At 46.2% G+C, this 23,166-nt stretch overlaps 4 protein-coding genes and 1 non-coding gene across 7 annotated transcripts; 2 read left to right on the top strand and 3 right to left on the bottom strand.

Moving 5' to 3' along the window:
* Positions 1-688: 688 nt before the first annotated feature.
* On the bottom strand, positions 689-6,653 carry LOC136535620 (copper-transporting ATPase PAA2, chloroplastic-like). The gene is made up of 17 exons (XM_066527958.1): positions 5,851-6,653; positions 5,660-5,737; positions 5,291-5,388; positions 5,164-5,217; positions 4,823-4,909; positions 4,428-4,592; positions 4,159-4,269; positions 3,739-3,807; positions 3,550-3,659; positions 3,359-3,464; positions 3,059-3,125; positions 2,771-2,850; positions 2,217-2,671; positions 1,810-1,984; positions 1,427-1,558; positions 1,196-1,346; positions 689-1,086 (listed from the first exon to the last, which is right to left on the bottom strand). Exons 1-17 carry the CDS (start codon positions 6,503-6,505, stop codon positions 968-970), a joined length of 2,712 nt encoding a protein of 903 aa, XP_066384055.1. The 5' UTR covers positions 6,506-6,653; the 3' UTR covers positions 689-967.
* A 2,107-nt stretch (positions 6,654-8,760) lies between these two features.
* LOC136535627 (ylmG homolog protein 2, chloroplastic-like) lies at positions 8,761-10,458 on the top strand. Its single transcript, XM_066527966.1, has 3 exons — positions 8,761-9,191; positions 9,286-9,491; positions 9,867-10,458. Exons 1-3 carry the CDS (start codon positions 8,958-8,960, stop codon positions 10,144-10,146), a joined length of 720 nt encoding a protein of 239 aa, XP_066384063.1. The 5' UTR covers positions 8,761-8,957; the 3' UTR covers positions 10,147-10,458.
* Positions 10,459-10,786: 328 nt separating this feature from the next.
* Positions 10,787-15,375, bottom strand: LOC136535622 (guanine nucleotide-binding protein alpha-1 subunit). Of its 2 annotated transcripts, none has more exons than XM_066527959.1 (14): positions 15,148-15,373; positions 14,842-14,962; positions 14,666-14,738; positions 14,404-14,441; positions 14,225-14,314; positions 13,994-14,071; positions 13,310-13,417; positions 13,128-13,229; positions 12,194-12,249; positions 11,980-12,114; positions 11,576-11,669; positions 11,431-11,490; positions 11,265-11,344; positions 10,787-11,114 (listed from the first exon to the last, which is right to left on the bottom strand). In XM_066527959.1, the coding sequence occupies exons 2-14, from the start codon at positions 14,932-14,934 to the stop codon at positions 10,949-10,951; spliced, it is 1,173 nt and encodes a 390-aa protein (XP_066384056.1). In that variant the 5' UTR covers positions 14,935-14,962; positions 15,148-15,373; the 3' UTR covers positions 10,787-10,948. The 2 variants fall into 2 exon arrangements, with proteins under 2 accessions (XP_066384056.1, XP_066384057.1); XM_066527960.1 differs by having other exon boundaries at positions 10,993-11,130; positions 15,148-15,375.
* Positions 15,376-19,597: 4,222 nt separating this feature from the next.
* On the bottom strand, positions 19,598-22,169 carry LOC136535624 (uncharacterized). Of its 2 annotated transcripts, XM_066527961.1 has the most exons (4): positions 21,422-22,169; positions 21,204-21,296; positions 20,881-20,948; positions 19,598-20,000 (listed from the first exon to the last, which is right to left on the bottom strand). In XM_066527961.1, the coding sequence occupies exons 1-4, from the start codon at positions 22,103-22,105 to the stop codon at positions 19,856-19,858; spliced, it is 990 nt and encodes a 329-aa protein (XP_066384058.1). In that variant the 5' UTR covers positions 22,106-22,169; the 3' UTR covers positions 19,598-19,855. The 2 variants fall into 2 exon arrangements, with proteins under 2 accessions (XP_066384058.1, XP_066384060.1); XM_066527963.1 differs by lacking the exon at positions 19,598-20,000 and having other exon boundaries at positions 20,881-20,993.
* Positions 22,170-23,029: 860 nt separating this feature from the next.
* LOC136541060 (small nucleolar RNA Z247) lies at positions 23,030-23,166 on the top strand. The gene has a single exon (XR_010780165.1). It is a non-coding gene; the product is annotated as a small nucleolar RNA Z247 (small nucleolar RNA).

Below are 23,166 nucleotides of genomic sequence, written 5' to 3'. Positions count from 1 at the left end.
CTAATGTTATGTATTGGGTTTATTTTTTTAGAATTATACAGTACAACGTAAACACCCACAACACGCACGCATACTCACCACTATGAACACACATACGCAAACTCTATTCCTATGAGCACCTCCGAAGGATTGAGCCGGCAGATCTCGAGATTCACGAAGTCATCACAGGCGCCTCGTTGTCGACGAGGACGTCGCCTACCACTGAAAACATAGCGCCGTTAATTCATGATCATTATAGTGTGTTAATCTCGATCTAATAGTAATCTCCTAGCTACGTTATTTTTCAGAGGTAATGATGGCCATTATAGTGTGGCCACAATATTATGGGCCTATTTGATACAAAGGGGCTAAAGATTACCCCTCTCCTTTTAGCCATCTTTTAGCCCTTGAGGATTCAAACATAAGAACTAAAAGGGAGGGCCAATCTTTTGTTCTCAATTAGCCCATTAGCCCCTTCAAGGTGGGCTAAAGGGGACTAAAAGGTGTTGTGGAGACTCAAAAACCACCTTTTAGCCAGGGTATCCAAATATCTCAAGAGGCTAATCTTTAGCCCTCCATTTTAGGGGCTGTAGCCCTTGGGCTAAAGGAATCGAAACAGGCCCATAATCAACTAGAGTTGTTATTTGTTTGTAGGGGCTACTGTGTGAAATGAAGCATAGCCGCATTGCTCGACCATGAACAATAGTCACACGCCCCAATGATCTCTTTGTTTACAGCAGCACCATTACAGATTTACAATGTTTGAAGGCCGTGGTAAATTGCTCTTCTGGGTGACTATGCTTGCTACTCTAGCTGGCTAGATAAAACTGTACACGAACATGCTACAGCTGACACGAATAGCTTACTACTTTTATAGTTCTGACTCTGTTCAATTAGCCGGAGCTGGAAAACCAGTATCAGCACCCTCTATCATCCAGTACCATCTTGAAGCACTGTCCTTCGGCTGGGTCAAACTAAGCCCAACAATTCAGTTTAATCTTGAGCTCAGATCAGCCTGCCGTTTTTCTGTGTTCAGAAACGACCCATGCAGCTGCAGAAGCAAAGAATTGCTGACGACAAAGATGGAGCTGAGGGCCATCAATCCCCCTGCGTGATAAACCGCGAAATACAGCGTCACTACTAAAGCTCGATGACCCAATATGAGGAAAACATGGCATAACAGACAAAGTGTGTAGTTGGCCTCAATAAACATTACCTGAGAGAGATGGTGTCATGGCGAAATCATATTGTGGCAGTAACACTCCAGCAGCAATTGGAATGGCTATTATGTTATATGCCACTGCCCAGACCAAATTTTGGTGAACTTTTGCCATCGTTGCCTTTGACAGGGATAGCGCATCTACCACCTGAGCAAGAAATTGTTTGATCTCTGTTAATAGCACTTGAGTTATTCAGATGAAAGGACCATTGCAAGAAAGAACCATACCTGAGAAAGTCTGTTGCCTAATAGAACAACTGAAGCTGCATCAGAGGCAGCGTTCTCCTTTGAGTGAGTTCGCATGGCTATTCCAACATCTGCAGCAGCCAAAGACGGTGCATCATTTATTCCATCACCAACCTGGACAATAGCAAGTACAAATCAATTGTGTTAGGAATCAATACAGGTAAAAAAGGTCAAGTTCAATAAAAAAAAAGACAAGTACTTGACACAAAGTTGTCAGTGAGCAATTTTGAACTATGTCTATTGTCTCAAATTGAAACTTTTGTAAATATTTATACTTTTGGACTATACTTTTGGTCTATGAATCACAAGTGTGGATATTTGACATGTCCATGATAGAACACCCATAAAGCGTTGGATTTCATTACCATTGCAACTCTGTGTCCCTTCCCTTGCAAAGTTGATATAATGCTTGCTTTGTCTTGCGGAGTTAGGGAAGACTTTATGTTTTCATCCCTGATTCCAATAGTCCTCCCGATGCTCGCCACTGCTTCTTGCCTATCCCCTGACAGTACAAACGTTGTAATGCTTTCCTGCTGCAACCTGATGATTAACAAGACAAGACAAATTTAAACATGCTGCGCTGCTTTAACTATACAGATAAGGCAGTAATAGTTGCAAAACTTGCATGCTACTTCAAAAATAACATTAAAAGTATCTAAGGATCTTGCAGCAGCATTTCACAACGCCTCTGAGGATAACCCTATTAGATAAGAGAAATGTATCTGTACCAAGAAAACACAGTTAAAATGCAAATAATCACTCCAGAAAATACCTCTCCACAGTTAAGTTTGCGTCTTCTCGTAAAATATCTGATATAGCAATAGCACCTATAATTCCTTCTCCTTCACGACCAACGTAAGCAATTGACTTCGACTGATTTGATGATGATGCTTCACTTGACAACATAGACTCCAGCCGGTTTCTAAGGTCTCTCAGTTCAGTTGGCGATGCTTTAGTTTCAAAACGATCATGCACCCAATCCAAAGTGCCTACTGCAACTAAACTCCCATCTACTTCCGCCAAACAGCCAAATCCAGGCTCTGTAAGCTGACCACTTGTGATCGGAATATCTAGCTTGAGTAGTTCAGCCTTGTTCATTATAGCATTTGCAATTGGGTGCAATGCTGTTTTCTCTACTGCAGCAGCAAGACGAAGAATCTCTGTCTCCTCATATGCCAGAGAAGCAATAGAAGTAACTACTGGTTTTCCTTCTGTAAGTGTCCCTGTCTAGAATCGGAATAAATTGTTTGTAATGAACAAAAACACAACATTGAGAATAGCAGTTTACCATGAAAAATAAAAAAGCCAAATGAAAAAAACACGTACTTTATCAAGCACAAGAGCATCTATTCCAGCCAAACGCTCTAAAACATCACCTCCTCTAATAAGTAACCCTCTTTTAGCACCTAGTAAAAGAAAAACAAAGTGACAGGAAGTTATGGTAAACAAAAATATGCAATCAGGAAAGTTTCTGTTCAAAAGTACAGTGAGCAATTGACAACTAGAATAGGGATCCAAATTTGCTCAACAAAAGAGTCTACAAGTTTAGCTAGTCCCCATCATATTATCAAAGATCGGAACAAATGGATGGAAACAGATGGCATAGAAAGTTACCTAGGGAAGTTCCTATTAAGATAGCTGTAGGTGTAGCTAATCCAAGTGCGCAAGGACAGGAAACAACCTGCAGGGAGTAAAGTTCACAAAATTAGTCCAAACAAACGCTTCAAACGTGGTTTTACGAAAGAGATTTTGAATGAGATTTCAGGTTTTGCATGTGCAATGATCACACCATATTAAGGGTACATGTTAGTTGTTCAACTGTGAAATCAGTCAATTTGATAAAATTCCAACAGTTAGACTGAAATGCTGAGTTTTTTTCTTCTATTAAAGAAAAACTATAGCAGGGCCACTTACTAGTACATCCACAGCAAGCTTTATACTCAAAAGTAATGAATCCCCATCTGGGCCAGCAATATCATTGAAAAGAACCTCTGGAAATACGTGCGTGCCAATGTAATACCTTAGGGAGGGAGAGGGTTAGAAAAAACAATATTTTTTAGTCACAACAGGATTTTCGTAGAAGAAAATAAAAAACAAGAGCACACCAGAAGGAAAAGGTTGCTGCAGCCAACGTCATAACAGTATACACAAATGGTCCTGCAATGGAATCTGCAAGCCTTTGAACAGGAGCTTCACGTGCCTGGGCATCCTCAACCTGTTCAAGGATACATATTAGTTAGACACCCTTTTCTCCCTTCGTTTTACTCTCAACAGCAAAGAATGTTTTTCACAACCATGCGGACTATCTTAGCTATTGTTGATGATGGTCCAGTACATGTTGCTCTGATCTTTAGCGGGCCATCCTTCAAAACAAGTCAAATAATAGGTTGTTACTTATCCAGCAAAGAAGAGTGAAAGGCATCTGAACTTATGAAGGTAGTGGAACATCAAAGTTGAAGAAGTGACACAAAACATTGTAGTGAATTTTGTGAAGTGTATCTAGTTAAAGCATCCTTTGGACGTCAATCAAGACATGAGAAATGAGTGAAGAGCTTACTGATACGCCAGTCACACTTTAGACAGAGAGCAGATGGCAGCATTTTAGAGTAACAGGGCATTCATTATTTTCAAGCATTTAGAAAATAGAGTTGATTGGAAACATCTTATTGGAATCAGCCCTAGGGTCATGCTTTCAGGCAAGAACTTATACATACCCAGTTCACAGTTCCTGAAAATACAGGAAGCCCAGTCTCCTTGGCTACAGGCAAGGACTCTCCAGTAAGCATTGTTTCGTCAACAAAACTTGATCCTCCAATAACATTCCCCTGCAAGAATGAGTTTCAGACGGATTGAGTTGAAACCCACCAAGAGCCCCAAGTCACGGTTCAGGCACTTCAATAGCTGCTTTCTAAGTACTCCTATTCAAACATAGATCGATAATACTGGCAAATAAGAAAAATGAAACTATGGAGTAGCTCCATACATCTACAGGTATAGTTTCTCCTGGCAGGACCAATATTGAGTCTCCAACACGGACATCATCAACAGGAACCTCGACAGTGATTGCATCATAATTCAAACTAGTGTCGGCGGAAGGGTCATCACTTGAGGAAGTAACAATTAACCTCGACTGAGGTGATAACAGTGACTGCCACAGATCACCAGACATCATTAGTTTCAATGAATCAATTATCTTGCATGATGATATATGGTGCATTCCTTTTCTATCGGTCATTTTACAAAACAATAATTTTTCTATAGGGTTTGTGGAAAATGGTAGTAAAAATTATCCATCTTATCTTCTGTCTCTAGCGTTGTAAAATGAAAAATAAAAATGCTTCTTGCTGGAACAATAGTTAGATATAAATCAATACTTACAATGAGCTCATTCATATCACTGGATGCCTTAAGCCTTGCACTTTCTTCAAGAGATCGCCCAAGAAGTACAAATCCAAGAAGCATGACCTGCATGCTACAAGAAAACTTTCTTCAACAAAACTTTGCCATGCAAAACAAAACTCGCAACTCAACTGTTCTTCAGTCAAATACCAAACTGGTTCGACTAATGTGCAAAAAGAAAATCGAGTTTCCATGTTCTGTGAATCAACACTGCTTTTGTCAAAACCATTGCAAGATCCAAGATCAGAGCAAACTCTATGACAAGAGCCGAAGATAAAAATTACAGCTCAACCAATAGGACTATAAAAAAATTGACTCACCGGTTCATCAAAAAAGGTTGAATTCCACTCCAACTCAGGGTTCAGCAAGGACACCTTAAGAAATGCAAAGCTAAATTAGTATAAAACTATATGGTTGGACAGAAAAATTGACTATGGACCCACTTACTGCACTGATAGCAAATGCAGCTGCAGAGCCAAATCCTACTAGAGAGTTCATGTTGGGGGAACCTTGCTTGAATGCTCTAAAACCATCAAACAGTATATCTGGAGGCACATTGAAATGATGTGACGAAGAGAGAATGGAATAGCTAGAGAAGCAAGTGCTAACAACGTGATGGTATTTCATTCAACTTCAGTTTTGTTTCTTACTAATTCTTAGAAATTCGCGCTGGTCAGTTTCCTGACTCCTAACTTTCTTAATTCTTAGAAATTGATTGAATATAAAAACATATCAGTCGCTATCGGGTCGGCACAAGATTAAACAAAACAACATGTACACGAACGCACAATATGAGACGTTGGGAACCGACTATACCTCTTCCAGGCCCAAGCAGAGCAGCTGTAGCAATGCCACATTTCACATAAGAATTATGCAACAGATCCAAAAACGTTCCTGCACCAAGCACAGACCAATCAGAGGGGCCCTTAGCGCCAATATTAAACCTCACTTTGCTATGCCGGAAAATCAGATCACGCTCTGAATGTCTCGTGGTAGTTCCAACTCACCGTGGCCGATATGGATACCGAGCGAGTGCAGGATGTGGGACGCGTGCGAGCCGCAGCAGAGCGCGACGAGCGTCCACGCGAACGCGACTCGGCCCCGGCTCCGCGCCAGGAGCTCCTCCTTCCTGGCCGCCATCTCCCTCCACTTGCGCGCGCTCTCCCCGGCGCCCGTGGCCGCGCCGCCTCGGCGCGCCGTGGCGGGGAACCCGCACTCCGTGAGCCTGGCCGCGAGCTCCTCGCCGGCGCCCGGCGGCGCCGGCGCCCGCAGCCGCACCGCGGCGGACTCGGCGAGGAGGTTGACCGCCGCCGTCTCCACCCGCGGGTCCGCCGCCAGGATGGCCCGCACCCGCGCCGCGCAGCCGCCGCACATCATGCCGCTCACGTCGAGCAGCGCGGTGACGGCGCCGGAGGTCCCCTCCCCAGCCGCCGCGTCGAGCGCGGTCGAGGCGGGCGATGGGTCGGCCGTGGCGCGGGGCCGGGCCGCGGGTGCGTCGCGCGTGGGGAGGCGGAGACGGAGACGGCGCTGGAGGGAGTGGTGGGAGGCTGGCGCCGAGGGCCGGCAGTGAACAGGGCGGAGGCGCTGGAGGGGGAGAAGACTACCGCCCGAAGCTGGAGGTCGGACGTGCTGTAGGAGGGAGATGGTGGCAGCGGTCGCCATGGAGACGATCCCGAGACCAGAGGCCTCCCCGGCGAGCGGCGGAGAGGGCGGTGAGTCCGCAGCTCAGGGCCTGGCGGCGGACATGGGAGGTGGTGGTGGGAAATGGAGGAGGGGTGGAAAGGAGCCAGAGTGGTCCTGGACGGGTGGTTGGTGCGCGCCGGGATTAAAACTCGAGGAGGGAGCAGGGAGGGGAGGGGAGGGGAGGCGAGGACGATGGCGACGTGTCTGCCGAGCTGAGGCGAGGACGAGGAGGGGGCCGGATTTCTTCGTCTGGACAGGACAGGAGTACAGGACCCCAGTCCCCAGTTGTTGGAATCTTTTGCCGTGGAAAACGTGGTGAGTGTTGGTTTGGGATTGCAATGCAAGGCCGCGCGCGTTCTGGATTCGTGACACACGGCGCACTGCACTGAAGTAAACGTGACAGTGTCTCACGGGAGCGTGGCTACGCTGCCGATTGGCAATTTGGCATCGTGCCCGGCTGCCCGCTGCCAAAGGAGGTGGTCACATGTCCATGTGACCATGTCCTAGAAAACCAAAGTCGTAAGCATTCTCACTCACTCGGGGTTTTCACGTTTCATCTCTGAAGCACCAAAGTCAACACCATTCTCCATCCCCCTCCATGGCTTCAACAGTACACCGTGTCTTGGAGTCTATGGGGTGTTTGGATTTCAGCCACGCCCACCGTTATGGCCGCTATAGTTTCTCACGCTGGTATTTAGTTGACGCGAAAGCTTAAGCTCCCACAAAAACTTCAAACTCATTTAAAGGTAGTGACATTCGATTTCTCCATCACAATGTTATGGGAACTAAAAGGAATATATGTATATCTGCTTACATCGATCTCGAGTGTATGTGGGACTAAAATTGTCAAAACTTAGAGAACCATTTTCTTCCTTGCTTCGCACATCCATGGGTTAAGAAGTAATTGTTTATTTGCTCAGCGAAGCAAGAAGGCTACTCGGTTCTTGTATTATTGTTTTTACTTCAACATCGGTCCACACAAATGGTATGACTTGATGCTTCCACACTTTGTTTCTTCTTTTAGCATCGGTAAAGAGCAACGTTGTGGCTAGTATTAGATGAAGAACAAATGCAGTTAGGGCTTGTTTAGTTGGCGAAATGGTACTATAGTACTTTTCGTTGTTATTTGGTAATCAGTGTCCAATCATAATTTAATTAGGCTTAAAAGATTTGTCTCGTGAATTTCGTCTAAACTATGTAATTAGTTTTATTTTTTATTTATATTTAATGCTTCATGCATGCGTCCAAAAATTCGATGTGACGGAGAATCTTAAAAAATTTTGAGAACTAAACACTACCTTATTTGTTGAAGCTTGCCGAAAGTTAGAATCGACAATTATGTACCTTTTCTCACTCAAATGAAATAGTCTGGCATGTTTGATATCGGCCACACGTGGCCACGCCCGAAGTGTGGCGAGCCGCAGTCGCGGCAGGGTTTTTTGGCGCCACACTTTTGTGGCGTGTTTCCTTCTGTGAGATTCCGTGCCTGCCGTAGTTGAAGCCGTAACCAAACAACAGCTGCGGTGGGCGTGACTTGCCACATTTGTGGCGTGGTTGTTTGCGGCGGCAAACCAAACAGCCTCCAAGGGGATGGAAAATTATATTGCTACTCGGAATGATACATTCCCAAATTACATGGAAAAACCTGAACGAAAAAAGAAATAATATCCTATCCAAATCCTTCTATCTTCTTCTCTAATAGTTTTAGTTGATACGTCAATGTTTGAGATGAACAGTCCCATTGAACACCAAAGCCAGAGGCTCGGTTCGCTTTGCTTTGCTGGAAAGTCATGGCTAAAAGTACTGTTCGCTGATTTGTTGCAAAAGGAAAAACATTGTTCGTTCGCTAAAATAGTACAGTTCATAAGACAAGCGAACATGACCAAAGTACAATTTTCATGCCGAATCTGTTGATCACCACTAAAACATTGGATATCATGTAAGATTGAATGTTTCGGAACTAGACCGAAACTGCATCTTGCATCTAAAATGATGAAGACAAAACATTGACGATTAAATCATCGGGTACATCGCATGCTGCAGAGTCAGCGTGTCCAATCTGAAACGATAAACAGTCTGTTCGCTTGTTGGTTTCAGCCAGCCCAAACCAGCCAGCAAACAGTATTTTTCTCTCACAATAAACCAGCACCAGCCAACCCAAACCAGCCTAGAAACCAACCAGCGAACAGGCCGAAAGCGGGAAATTACTCTAGCAAGTAGGGGAATTATTAGTTTAAATTTCATCTAAATCTTGTCAGCAGTTAGTTACTAATTTTTTTTCAGCCCCTGATAATTTGTAAACAGTCCAAGGACCAATATAGAAAAACAATTCCATACCATCTGATCTGGCTGCCTCGAAACGTTATCTGAACCCTGTAACCTCTCGTCCGTCATCCGCCTCGACCCCTTCAAGGCTCGAAGCACGGCACCAATGGCCTCCCCCAACGCCGACCCGGCTCAGCAGCACCACGCCTCGACGCCGCCACTCCTCCTCGCCGTACGCCACCTGCCGTTCCCCAGCGTCCACCGGACACGCACGCTCCCCGGCCCCGACGTCCTCACCCCTCTCGCCCGCCGCCTCGAGGAGCTCGCGTCCGCGGCGGCCGCCCACCCGCTCCTGAAGCCGCTCTTCGCCGCCCACTCCCACCTCTCTTCCTTCTCCCAGGTAGGCAGACACACGCTGCATTCGTGAGCTCGATCTCAGTAACACAGTAGACGGAACCCAACGCCGCTGTGGTGTGGTTTGATGGAACGAGCAGGGCAGGAGGCGGCTGGTGGTGGCGCGGCGTGCGACGCTGCTGTCTGGGGAGCACTGCTTCGCGGCGGTGCTCGGGGACTCGGTGGCCGGGTTGGTGGTGTCCAACGGCATCAACAACTTCCTCAACCTTTACAACACGGTGCTCGTCGTCAGGCTCGTGCTCACCTGGTTCCCAAACACGCCGCCCGCCATCGTCGCGCCTCTCAGGTAAGCGCCATCGCAACTATGGTAGTACATGCTACATTTCCCTATTGATGTGGTTCAAATAATTGAGATTTATTAGAATGGAGAGCTCCTGGATCGCTAGAAAACGACATGGTTTCACAACCTACATTGACAGTGTGCCATTTCTTTCGTCAAAAGATTCAAACTGCACACGCAATTTTGCTTCCTCAATCGAAGTGATCAGTGAACCAAATAGTGGGAAAGCAGAAAAGCTTCTCTGCCTTGTACATTTCTTCTTCAGATAAAGAAGAGCGTTCCTGGATGGCTTTTTCGTATGCTTGTGGAGACGTCTAAAAGTGAAAAATAAAATGAGCTGTTTTACACTGTATATGTAACAACAATGGCAATGCAATGCAGCACGATATGTGACCCGTACTTGAACATCTTCCGGGGCATCATCCCGCCGCTCGGGGGAACGCTGGACCTGTCGCCTATCCTCGCTTTCATCGTCCTCAACGCCTTCACCAGCACGGCCGCCGCGCTTCCGGCGGAGCTCCCAAGCTCGGCAGTTGCACAGCATCACCAGAGGACTGCTGCTCCATCCAGCTCGGCACCGCTTGAGGTGACGTCCAACCAGAGGAAATGGATGCGGAGAATGCGGTCACAGAAGTCACAGGGAGAAGGTGGTGATCACTAGGCCTGTGAGCTTGTGGCTGTGTTCGTCAAATCGTCAGTGCCTTGTTCTTACCAGCTGGGGATCATGCTTCGCATGAGACGCTCAAGATCTGCACAACACTGTGTTGGACATGCATGCTCTTTGCTCTCTAGCCATCAAACGCAAATTCTGGCAATGCCGCATGCAGAATTCACTTTGGTTCATCACGTTGCTTCAAATGGATTTTTGCGTTGTAATGCGTTGGCGTTGCGGAACTTTCTTCCTTTGAGGGCTGTGCTTTCTGCATGTATGTAGACGAACCTGCTTGACTGTAATAGCACTTTTGGTCTTTCAGACGTCCAGCTTTCTTGAATTCCAATGGTATGATCACACTTTCGGTCTTTCAGACGTCTAGTCGTCTACCTTTCTTGACTGTTAAATTCCGATGGTGTGATCGCGATGCGTAGATAAATCCAGTGTTGGGACACTTTCATAACTTATCAATCGAACTTCCATCTAGTGCTGGTTAATAAATTCAGACAATTCGTGACTATGCATGCTGCATAGACAACAACGAATGAACTTAATATTGCGAGACCAAACAGGCAGTGCTCCGAAGGATTGGCAGAACATTGTCCTAAAATTGGGTGGAATGGAGAGGATCTGAACTTCCCCAAGACCATGGCACAAAACAGATTCTTTTACTGGCTTGTGGTGGAGCAAAAAGATCAACAAATGTTCCTCATGTAAAAAAAGAATCACAATAGGCAAAGCAGTGACACTGTAAACTTTCTGTTCCTCTCACCATTCTTGTGGCTTATAAGTTATAACAACACATCCTCAATCAAGTTCCTTCTCTGGAGCGCCTCATGCTCTCGTCGATCAGCTTGAATGTCTTCTTTACAAGTTTCTGATCCAGGGCTGTTGTTCTGTAGATCTTGAACACTCGGTCGACACGGTCAGGTTTGCTGCTTTGGAAGTAGAGCTCCTCAAACTTCTTTTTTACAAACCTATCAAAATGATCCCCTGGTCAATATAAGACACAAAACCAACACATAAAGATGACAGCAACGTGGAAAAACTTATTTTGGCATCCATGTGCACATATACATCTTTATATGATACTGCCAAGCCAAAGGGAGACCGAGAAGCATACTCACTCATAGGCATGTTCCACCTCCTGTTTGCCAGGTGCGATGGGCTGGTAATCTTTAAACCACTCACACACACTTAAAGGAACCTACATTAGGAGAACAAGTGTTATTCACATGTGTGAATTAGTGTATTATACTCAGCTCTTGGTACGTAAAGAAGGGCAACAGTTACCTTTTGTATTTTTCTCTCAAATATGTCAAATTTGTTGAGAAATAACATGAATGAGGTTTTCTGGAAGTCAAAATTGCATCAGCTAGGTCTCAGAATGACTAAAACACAGTATGAGAACAGACATTGTGATAATTATGATACAAACCTCGAAACATCTTTGCTTTAGCACCCAATCAAAGAGCTCTTTAGTCTCCATCATTCTGTTTTTCGTCTCATCCTCACATAACATCTGATCGTACCTGAAAAGTGCCCCACCAAACAAGTAAGGCTATGAAACTTTTTTGTGCAAAAAAATCATATTTATTTCAATTAGAAATACAAGTAATATAAAAGGCACTCAAAATAGAACTGGATAGTATCAGTAACAGAACAAATGTTCTGATCATGGAAAACCAATCAGTGTTACAGTGACTTAGAGGCAACTACAACACAATTTTGCAGTGCCCAAACCAAATATGAAAAAAAAGCAACTTCGGACTTTCTGAGTAGAATTTGCCATTATAGGTTAAGTTCAAGCTAATCAAGTGTAAACTAGGAAACTGGGCTTACTCGCTAATGGCAGCACAGAATATTACAGCATTAACACCTTCAAAAAGATGGATCCATTTCCTTCTCTCGTTTCTCTGGCCTCCTACATCGTATAGCCTATAGACCTCTCCGCCTCTTTTGCTCTCTCCTAGAGGGCTGCAGAAAAAATACATTAATTTGATTGTTAAGAGTTATATCTAACTAGTGATAAGCAAGTAGCACAATAGCAGATTACCTAAACTGAGTTTCTACCACACCATTTGTCCGTACTCTTGCATGAAGCACGTCCTCCTGCAAAATCAGTCCTTGTCAAGTAGTCCACATAAATTATTAGAGAGTAAAAATCAAGAGCAAGCCTTTTAAGACCTATCCTCAAATAACCAGGCAGTAAAAGAAATGGATATGATGAAACATCCACATGCAAGGAAATGTTTCTATATGGCATGAGGATGACTGGATTCGGCCAATTCAGACTAGCAAAACCCTATAGATATTAGACAAGTAGCATATACGATCAATCAAGAAATATCTTAAGGAAAATATCCACAAATAGTATCATGAGTCATGACAGATCAGAACAAGATTATTCCTATTTATGCACTTTAGAGGCTGCTTCCTAATGTACCACTATTATTCAAATACATAGATGTAATTTAACAATTTTCTTTGCTTGAGAGGAGGGAACATCGTTGCTAGAGAAAAGTAACCTCGGTAGTGTGACCATGCTTATGTTATGGAAGTTCTTTTTTTTATGAAATTATGTTATGGAAGTTGAGAAAGGAATCAAAAGTCTTTTCAGCAAAGAAAAGTTTCTGGTAGATAATCGCATGGAAACACCAGAGGTTGAGGCCTGAGGGACTCAGATAAGATTAAGCCTGTTATATAGAAGTTTAGTAGCTTTTCCCCTCACTGCACTACAAGTAGGCATGGTGAGTCTACATTGTTATATATAAGGTGTAAATTGTAAATGTGTTCCCTCCCTGAATATTTAAACTAATGGTCTCCTAAGGTCTTCAAAAGAAAAGGTTCTTGTTCTCCTACTAGTTGACAACCTCAAACAGTATGTAAAATTCAGTACCATGACAATCAACATGAAATATTATGCCGACGTCAGAAAACAAATAGGTCAAATCTCTCTTTAAAAAAGTAGATTGAGGATAATTTTGTACCTTCGTTGGTACATAATCTACTTCAGATAATCTGTCCAAATTTTCCATGAAGTACTGTGCACAGTCTGGGACTTGCAGAATACTTCCTCGAGAGTAAGTTTCCTACAAACAAATTTCTAAATAATAAAGCTTTCTGTTTAAAAGTTTATACATTTTTAAAATCAAAGTAGAAGAAACTTCACCTGAATGGCTGGATCTTGCCATAGTTTTCTTACATCCTGTACACGTTCTTTGTTCAGCGATGGGTAATCCAACCTGACACCAATTTCTGATAGTTTTTCTCCAATCTCCTGAAGTTATAATAAAGTTACAATACACATACACAAAAGGTATTTTAGTGGGCTAATAAGGTGTGCTCTGTGCAATGAGAAGCTTCTAAGAGCTAATAAATGCATTGAAATGCCTACAAAGTTGACATTTGTTAACTGTTTAAACTCATAACTACAAACAAAGCAAATGCTCAAAACCTGATCTAGATTAATATCACATAACAAACATTTCAAACAAGAAATATTTTAGCATATCTACAGCTGCACTCTCCGAAGCAATAAAATGTAGGTGCAAGGTTACCAGATACCAAAAGATGTAAATGATTTTCTGGACAATCTAACGAGAAATGCATAAAAACAATGACCTAGTCATTTCTTTACCTCCCTGTTCCATATAGTTGAATTTAATTTCAACAGATATCATTCATGAGCATGTAATCGTGCAAAGCATAATAAGGCATTTTGGGTTAGCAAAGCTCCAGGCACATTCGTTAAACCATAGCAATTGTGTCAGCCAAACCACATTAGGACAATTACGTTGCAAAATAAGCAAGCTGGCAAAATTGAACTCTAATTTCCAAGGAAAAAGGTGCAAACCTGACTATCTGGAGATAAAACATATTTTGAGGAATCATGTTCCACTTGGGCTAGCTCTTTAGCTCCCTCATATAATATCTGGGAATGCATATTTAACTCATTACTGAGACAAAATATCAGCAAATACACCCTCATTGGAGCAGCAAACAACTCCATAATCAAAACTTCCTACATAATCATCACTACATCGTAAGAGAAAAAAAAAGACACACCCTTTCTAGTATAGCATACTTTAATTGTCTGATACACATTCGCATGGATGACTGACGTGTAGCTCTTAAGCTCTGCCTCGTCAAAGCCAGTTTGGAAAAGGAGCTTTATCTGCAATAAGTGGTCAGACATATATATGACTTGCTGTCTTGCTGATGACATAGGAATTATGATTCTCCAGGGAATGGCATAAGCCTTACTTGTTTAAATATTGTAGACTTCCCTGATTCTCCAGCACCTTTCAAAGAAGCAATTGAAAAAGTGGACTAATGTTAGGAAGACAGGCAAAGTAATTTAGCGATGGACAACACATTATCAAGTCAGAATGCAGGCGAGAATTGACTAGGGATCAACTTCACGATAGTTCTTTTGGCTGACCCAGCAAACTATCAAGACAAAAGTCTACAAAACAGGTATACTTCACATGACAAAATACCTCGAGTTCAAGTAAGTTGGCATTACCAAGAAGTAAGAGCTTGTAGATGTGTTGCTCGGCCTTTGTTTCTTGCAAAATCCTCCGGTCGATATCTGCAGACTGCACCCAATCTACTAATGTCAGAAAGTATCGAGTGTTGCTTCTTACCAACACAAAAATGAGACCTACTGACAGCATTAGCCTGGTCTAAGCGACAAGTTACCTTTGCATTTTCAGCTGCTTCAGTCTCGTCGAAGGAATGGGATCTGCTACAGGATGAACCCATGCTTTCAATCACACAGGTAAGCACAGACATTATTCTAGAAGCGCGCTCTCATGCCTGCCTGAGGGGCGGACACAAGGACATGGGTGTACACATGTACACCCAATAATGTTTGCAAAAACACGAAGTTAGTAGGCATGATACATATATACGCTTGCAATTAGATCAGATCCGAATAATAGCTTAGGTTAGGGTTCGGGTGCTCGGTCTCGCATAAAAGGAAGCGAAGAGGAGGGGTGCGCGTACCTGGTGGTGGGTGCTCATCGCCGGCGAAGGGCCTGGCGAAGGGCCTGACGATGCTACACCTGGGTACCTGGCGTAGGGAGGCGGCGGCGGTCGCCCAGTTGCGCCACTCAGAGGGGGGGAGAGAGTGAGTGAGCGAGCGCACGCGGGATGAACAACTGAACGGGAGAAGAAAGGAAAGCGGTGAGCTGGAGTTCCGTGCTGTATGGTCGCCACCTGCTGCCAGTGAACGGGAGAAGGAAAGGCACAAGCACAAGAGCCACGAGGGTCAAATTGGTTTGTCTGAGAGAGGAAACTTGCTTACATGTAAAACATAAATGGTTATTCTAGCACCCGGCGTCCGGCGCCTGAGTTGCGTCCGCACGCCGCTCTCCTCCTCAACGCGAATAGAAAATCAGATTGAAATAGAACGGAATAGAATTACGTCCACAGCGTCCCTGTCCTCTCCTCCATTCCTCACCGCGCTCTGTCCCCGTTCCCCTAAGTACCCCGTTCCCCCACCACGCCTCCGTCCCAAGAACACGAAACATTTTAAGTGCAACATCACAAACATATAAAAAATCTATGTAATGTAACATCGGAATATAAATATTACGTTATCGCAAAATTATGTAATGCAACATCGAAAAACATGTACTGCAACATCCAAAATTACGTGCTGCAACATCAAAATTACGTGTAGTGCGACATCGAAAAACATGTACTGCGACATCAAAAAATATGTAATATAACATCGAAAATTATGTGCTGCAACATCGAAAAATATGTATAGCAACATCTCAAATAATAGTACTGCAACATCGCAAGAATCAACCATGAAACATGGACATTGAAACATTCGAAAATCATCTGTTACAATAACCAAAAAATCACATTGCAACATTCTAAAATCACCTATTGCAACATCCCAAAAACCCATTACAACACGAAAAAACAGCAAAGGACGTACAAACAGCAAGAGGATGGGTTCGAGGTGCAGGCTACTTCAACCCTGACCCATCACCTTGGAGCTTGCCGGAGGGAGGATGGAGGAAGGAATAGGACCCCTGTCCAAAGCTCATCAGAACCCTAGCCACCGACGCGTCCCTTAGATCCAAAGGAGGAGGAGGAGGAGGAGGAGGAAGGCTCGGATCCAGAGGAGGAACGACCTACCTTGTCGAAGCCGCCGCCGCAACGAAGTGAGAGGAGGGGACGCCATGGAGGCCGCCGGACTTGAAGGAAGATGCACGTGGAGGAGGGGTGGCTGGATTCATGGAGGGGAGGGGAGGAGGCTTGCTCGGGCTGCCATGGAGTGGGGGGGGGGGGGGAGAGCGGCCGCCATGGAGTGGGAGAGAGAGGGCCACGGACACAGCGATGTAGAAGAAGTGGTGTGCGGTGTAGCAGCGATGCGAATGAGGAACAATGTCGCCCGCTATTTTATTCGTTGATGAGGAACTCTGTATGTGGGTCGGTGGCTAGGCCTAGCTAGTCGCGTCCAACGCGGGATGGACGCCCGGTAAGAAGCATTGGGCCCGTTCGCTTCGCTGAAAAAACAAACCGAAACACTGTTTTGACTGATTTGTTGTGAGAGAAAAACACTGTTCCGGCTGAAAAAACAAGCTAAAAAAGACAGATTATAAGAGAAGCGAATAAGGCAATTATCGAAACATAAAACAACTACCATAGCAACTAATAACATATACTCTCGCGATTTTAAATTATAAGATATATATATATATATATATATTGATACGTACTTAGAGGAAGAAGAAAGAAAGAAAAAATATAAAATGGCGAATGGGAACCACTTGTCAGGTGCTTCATCTCACTTTCTAGCATCCCTCAACTAAACATAGAATGCGAACAATTCTATCATGTCAACCAAACGCAGAAGTGCGGAATACGGACAGGTCATGGGTCCATCTCTCAAAGCTGAGATGAAACCATGACATCCCACTAGGCACTATATATCCCAAACCGAACGCATGTTAAGTTCAGAAAATAGGCACCTGAGTTATATAGTTTTTTCTACTTAAGTTAGTGGCTTTAGTCACTGGTTTACAGTTAACCCACCTACCAGTGACTTAAGTTCAGTAACCGGCACCTCAGAGCATCCGCAGTGTGCGGTTCGAAGTTGGATCGATACAATAAATGAGATGATGGAACCGGGTATGATACACCGTGAAGCTGATTCGATGGAGACCCCGGTCCTTTGCATCGAACCCGCTAAAGATGGCAACGGGGCCCCGATCCCCGATCCCCCGCGGGGAATTCCCCTATTAGGGGACGGTGATGGGATCAATTGACCCCCCACGGGGATTTAAATGGTAGGAAATCAGTCCCCGTCGGGTCTGGCGGGTACGGGGATGGGATCAGTCCCCCCGTCCCCGATCCCCGCAAACCCGATCCGCTATCTAAGGCCCATCGGTACTGAAGAAGTAAAAGGCCCGTCTAAAGGCCCAATAGCCAGCCAAGAATATATAATGTGAGCTGTGTAACCCTAACTCTACCGCTCCTCATTTCTTCTCCCCAGCCTCAACTTTGCTTTCGCCACCAGCCGGCTCCCGCACAAGCACAGCGCACACCAGCCGCCGGCGAACTCCACGTCTCCACCAGGCTTTGCTCCCTGTCCGCATACCCACGCGGACATGCCGCCACAGGTACGAGTGAGCTGCCACGCTCGGCGGTCCTGCCTGCAGTCCGCTCACATCCTAAATCTCTGTCATGGTCCCCATCCAAATCCACAAGGAGTGGGCGCAAGATGGACGTGGTCAGTGGTCAAGACTCAAGAATCAAGATGCTGACTGCTGAGAACTGTAGGGAGTGGATAGCCTCGTAGTAGTATACTTTCTTTCTGGCATGTATTTTCTTTGCCTCGTAGTAGTATACTTTCTTTCTGGCATGTATTTTCTTTGGATCTGAGATGAGAGAACTAGTCTTTTTTTAGTCTTCTTTCTCTTCGGCATGTATTTTCTTTGGATTTGAAAGAATAGAACTAGCGTATCATTCTTTCTTTGCATTCTATGAGATTAGAAACTGGTTTGATTTTGCCCTTTCTGCTCTAGCTCTAGCAGAGTACATTTTGTTACGGGGATGGGATCCCCGCGGGGATTAAATCTCCGCGCGGGGACGGGGATGGGAAGAAAGTTTCCCCCGCGAGTGTTGACGGGGACGGGGATGGGGAAAGTCTGTCCCCGCGGGGACGGGGATGGGGTGCTAACCCCCGACTGGGAATTCCCCGTTGCCATCTTTAGAACCCGCTCCTTCGCAATCACCCATCGTCTTCTCTCTCTTGCCGTTGGTGCTCATGCAGACGAAGTGATGGATATTTTATTTACGTGGGCCCCACTTATAGGATCAAGTGTGGTTCTATACATTGTGGCCAATTTATCAGCTGAAGTCACATTAGGCTATAGAACCGGGGCTGGTTCCATACACTACTGATGCTCTCATACTATCATACAGTGGGTCTCAATCTCATGTGGAAGACATTTCTTTTACATCTTATTTGTTTTTACCTACGTAATCACGCTCAAATTTACTCCCTCATCTAAATGGAGAGCGTGGTGGACTAACTTGTCTCGAGAGACGAAAATAAACCAACGAGCAATGGCTCGCTCGCGACGAGCGTGTATGCGCCACCACGTGCGAAGCCGTTAGGTTCATCTACTCCGTGAGACTGTGAAGATGTCGAGTCGTTTGGACCCTGGACTAAAGATGGCAACGGGCCCGATATCCGATACCTGATATCCGACGGGTATTTGATCCATTAGGGGATGGGGATGGGATCATATCTTTACCCGCGGGTATCTAAATGGGAAAGAATCCATACCCGACGGGTATAGCGGGTACGGTAACGTTCCCTGTTTACCCGTCCCCGTTACCCGTTGGGGAACCCGACTATTTGAGCTGTCATGCGAGTATTAGGCCCAAAGAAATTCAACATAGGTATTTTGGTCCAAATCTGAACAGTCATATATATAGTTTGTGTGTTCTAGGAACCCTCGTTCAATTTTTTCTCACCATCTCCGCCAGCAGCACAAGCACGCCTGTCTCACGAGCGCTCGTGCCCCCTCGCTTCCTCAGTTCGGTCTCTCTGCCACTTTTGCTCGTCCTCTTCGCAACCTCGCTCCTTCTCCTCGGCATCTCCGAGACTTCGACACTTATACCCGGGTGAAGAAGAAACGTCTCCGATTGCAAAGCTGCGACCCCAAGTGTCCTTGTTTATCGGGTATGCAGTACCCGTCAGGTATCTGTTACCCGACCGATACCCAACGTGTATGGGGATGGGTAAGAATCTATACCAGAGACAGTTAATGGGGATGGGGACAGGATGAATTCTCCGTAGCGGGAAAGAGAACATTCCGGCGATACCCGACGGGTATATCTCCGTTGCCATCCTTACCCTGGACTAGAAGCGTTGCCATCCTTACCCTGGACTAGAAGCCTTGCCAAAACGAGGCCTTATGGAGATAAAAAAAAAAACGAGGCCTTACACTTTGAGCATTTTACTCTTAACTCTCAGAGAGTAACAGGCCTTACGGAGATTAAAAAAAAAAAACGAGGCCTTATACGCTTCACAAGACTGAACAAGAACCTTTTGTTCTCAAAGCGCCTCCATGGAATTTCTGCGACTCCTGGGGTCAGATTCTCAACATGCTCCATGCTGAAATGCTGATGCTAGCAATTCGGCCCAAGAGCACAGACTGAACCGACTCGACCGTTTGAACAGCTACCGAGCATGCTGAGTCGAAGAAGGCTTTTGTGATGCAAGTAAGAAATCCAAGACGACCTTGTTGAACCGATCCGGGTCCTCCATCTGAGGCACGTGGCCGGTTTTCTCGACGATTTCCAATTTAACATTCGCTCCTAAACACCTGCGATATGTGCCATGCAAAAAAAAAAGGTATTAGCACGGGAGTACGGCAGTCCGCCGTAGTTTGACAGCATCTTTGCAGTATGCAGTTGTGACAGCCATTGGTTCGATCGTTCCATAAGGAACGGCTATTCATGTCCCGGTCTCCAATTGCATCACAGTGACTACTATGAGGTTCGTCGACCGGGTGATTTGGGCTCTTCTATCAACTGAATTCTGGGCCGAAGGATAGAACTCGTGCGCGCTCTGTGACGTCCGATCTGGCTCGCCCTGGAGGAAGGCTCCTGCTCCCACTCCGACGCCGCTGGCCGGCACCGGCCTCCCTTCACCGACGCACCCTAAGCCGCCCGTCCGATGCCGCCCCCCAGGGCAGCCATCCCCCGCCGCCCCCAGGTCGGTCATATGCCGCTTCTCCCCGACACCGGCCACCCTCCGCCGCCGCCCCCAAGCTGGTCGTCCACCGCTGCCCCCTAGGCCGACTGTCCGTCGCGCGCCCCCGGCACCGGTGCCACTGCTCCCTCCGCCGTCGCCCCCTGTAGCGGGTGCGGGCGCGGGCGCGCCCCCCTAGCTACGAATTTGTTTTTTTTTTCTTGAAATTTGTGAATAATTTACGAACAATTTGATGATATTTGTGAACAATTTAACATATATTTCTTGATATCCATATAATATCTGGAGTCCATAGAAATAATTTGTAGATTTTTCTAAAAAATATGGCATATATTTGTATTATCCTCAAATTACACTAAACAAGTCATTGTAAATATAGTAATAAATCAGTGTAAATATATTTAGAAGACAGCGTAAGTGTATGGAAAAAATTCAGTTGATAGGAGAGACCAAAATAACTTAATGTCACCTAGACAGATCCTTGAGGTTACCTCTTGACGGCGAATGCCTTTTCCAAGGGAAATATCTGATCGTGGTCTCCCCAGATGAGCAAAACGTCCTGCCATTGACGACATCAATTCAATTACAGAGTAGACAGTAGAGACTGAAATTCAACACGGTGCAGACAGTCAGACACAATTGTTTAGAAGCAAATCTTTGTGCAACTAGCTCGATTTTTTCGGCTGTCATTATAAACCAGCTTATAAGTGGTGCGGTATTTTTCTCTTCTTATAAATCAACCGTACAAATCAGCACAAGCGACTTTACAAGAACCCGAACACTTGTATCCATTCAAAGAGGCTGCGACAGATACCTGAGGCAAGGGTGTCAGTTGGAACTCGTCAGTGCCGACATTGATTGCCTTCATCAGTTCAATCTTCTCCTCCCTTTTATCCGTGAAAAGTTGCTGCAAAATCGTTGAATCGACACGATCACTACCTACCCTTTCATCTTGAATTGTTCAAACTAAACAAAAGAACTGAAGAATTCACAGAGCGACCTCAAGTAGGAATCCGCTTTGCTGTCTGTTACCTGCACGGCCTGTCCGATCACGAAGTCGGGCAGCAAGGTGATGGCCTGCCTCCGGTAGAAGGACAGCTCCATGAGCCGCCGCGCGCCGCGCGAGTCCAGCGGCATGAGCAGGTCAGCGGTGCGCGCGAACCCGGGGCCGGCGCGCTGGAGGAGCGCCCTGTCGTCGTCGGCCGTCTTGAGCAGGTCGGAGTTGGATATCACCACGGGGCCGACCCTGCCGAGCCCCGCCGCGCGCGCCAGGGCGTAGGCCACGAACCCGCCGTAGCTGGTGCCGACGACGGCCACGCGGGCGCCCGCCGCGAGGCCCGGGAGCGCGTCCAGCAGCGTGGCGAGCGCGGCGGCCTGCGCGGACTCGGACGGCGCCGGGGAGCCGCATGAGGAGGCTCCGAAGCAGAGGAGGTCCGGGGCGACGACGTGGAAGTGGCGGGACAGCGGGCCCACCTGCCGCCGCCACTGCCAGGTGGCCATGGGCCCGAAGCCGTGGATGAGCAGCAGCGGAGGGAGCCGCGGCTCCCCCGGCGGCGCCCAGTAGTGGATGTTTATGGCGCGCTGCCCCGATGCGCCGCCGCCGCCCGTATCGGACGAGGTGGCGGCGGGGAGAGAGATGGTGTGGGGTTGGAGGCCGGCACCGAGGAACGCGCGGCGCGCGATGAAGTCCATCAGCTGGAGGACGCCGAAGCCCATGGCGACGCGCGCGAGAGAGAGAGGTGGCTCAGAGACGATTGCAGTGGAGGCGAAGCGGATGAGAAGCGTGTTAGATGATAGATATCTTCAACTACGTCTATGTACATTGTATCTTGTAGATAGGATTAGTTTCTAGTTTGTAGCTAGCGATCTTGACTCTAGTTTATTGTACAAGTTAGTTAGTTAGAGCTAAAAAGATCTTATCGGTTGTAAATGTGATTTCTTGACTCTAGTTTATTGTACAAGTTAGTTAGTTAGAGCTAGGAAGATCTTATCGGTTGTAAATGTGATTTCTTATACAAATCATGGTGGGGGCTATTCCCACTACATATAATATAACACAGAACCGAGAATGTCAAAGGGTATCTCGTTAACCCAAATTTTACATGGTACCAGAGCCTGTCTCCCCACGGAGCTTTCATCATGTCCTCCTCCTCCGCCACCGCGCAGCACGTCGTCCTTTCCTCCCTCGGTTTTCTACCGGTCAGCGAAAAACTAACCCGTGGGAACTTCCCACTATGGCGCGCTCAAGTCCTCTCCTCAATCCGAGGAGCGGAGGTCTTCGAGTTCCTTAGCCCTACAGCCAAACCACCAGCCCAATATCTTCCCAAGAAGAAACCTGATGACACGGAGGAAGAGGTCCCGATCCTGAACAAGGAGTACAACACATGGGTGGCGAAGGACCAACAGGTCCTGAGCTACCTCCTTGTCTCTCTATCCCGAGAGATCCTGCAGCAGGTGTCGACTGCAACGACGACCGTCGAAGCGTGGGCCGCCATTGAGGGGTTCTTTGCCTCTCAATTCTGTGCGCGATTGATCAGCACCCGGATGGCCCTGGCAACGATGTCCAAGGGCACATCCACCATCGTCGAGTACTACAGCAAGATGAAGTCTCTCGCTGATGAGATGGCTTCTACGGGGCGCCGCCTGGAGGATGATGAGATGGTCTCCTACATCCTGACGGGTCTCGACGACAACTTCGACTCCGTGGTGACATATGTCGCCTCTAGGGTTGAACCAATCTCCCTCAGTGAGCTATATACTCAACTGATAAGTCATGA

This window comes from Miscanthus floridulus, chromosome 2, assembly GCF_019320115.1.
Source record: "Miscanthus floridulus cultivar M001 chromosome 2, ASM1932011v1, whole genome shotgun sequence".
Lineage (NCBI taxonomy): Eukaryota > Viridiplantae > Streptophyta > Magnoliopsida > Poales > Poaceae > Miscanthus > Miscanthus floridulus.
Note: the sequence above shows the minus strand (reverse complement) of the source record. Positions and strands in the feature narration are given on the sequence as shown.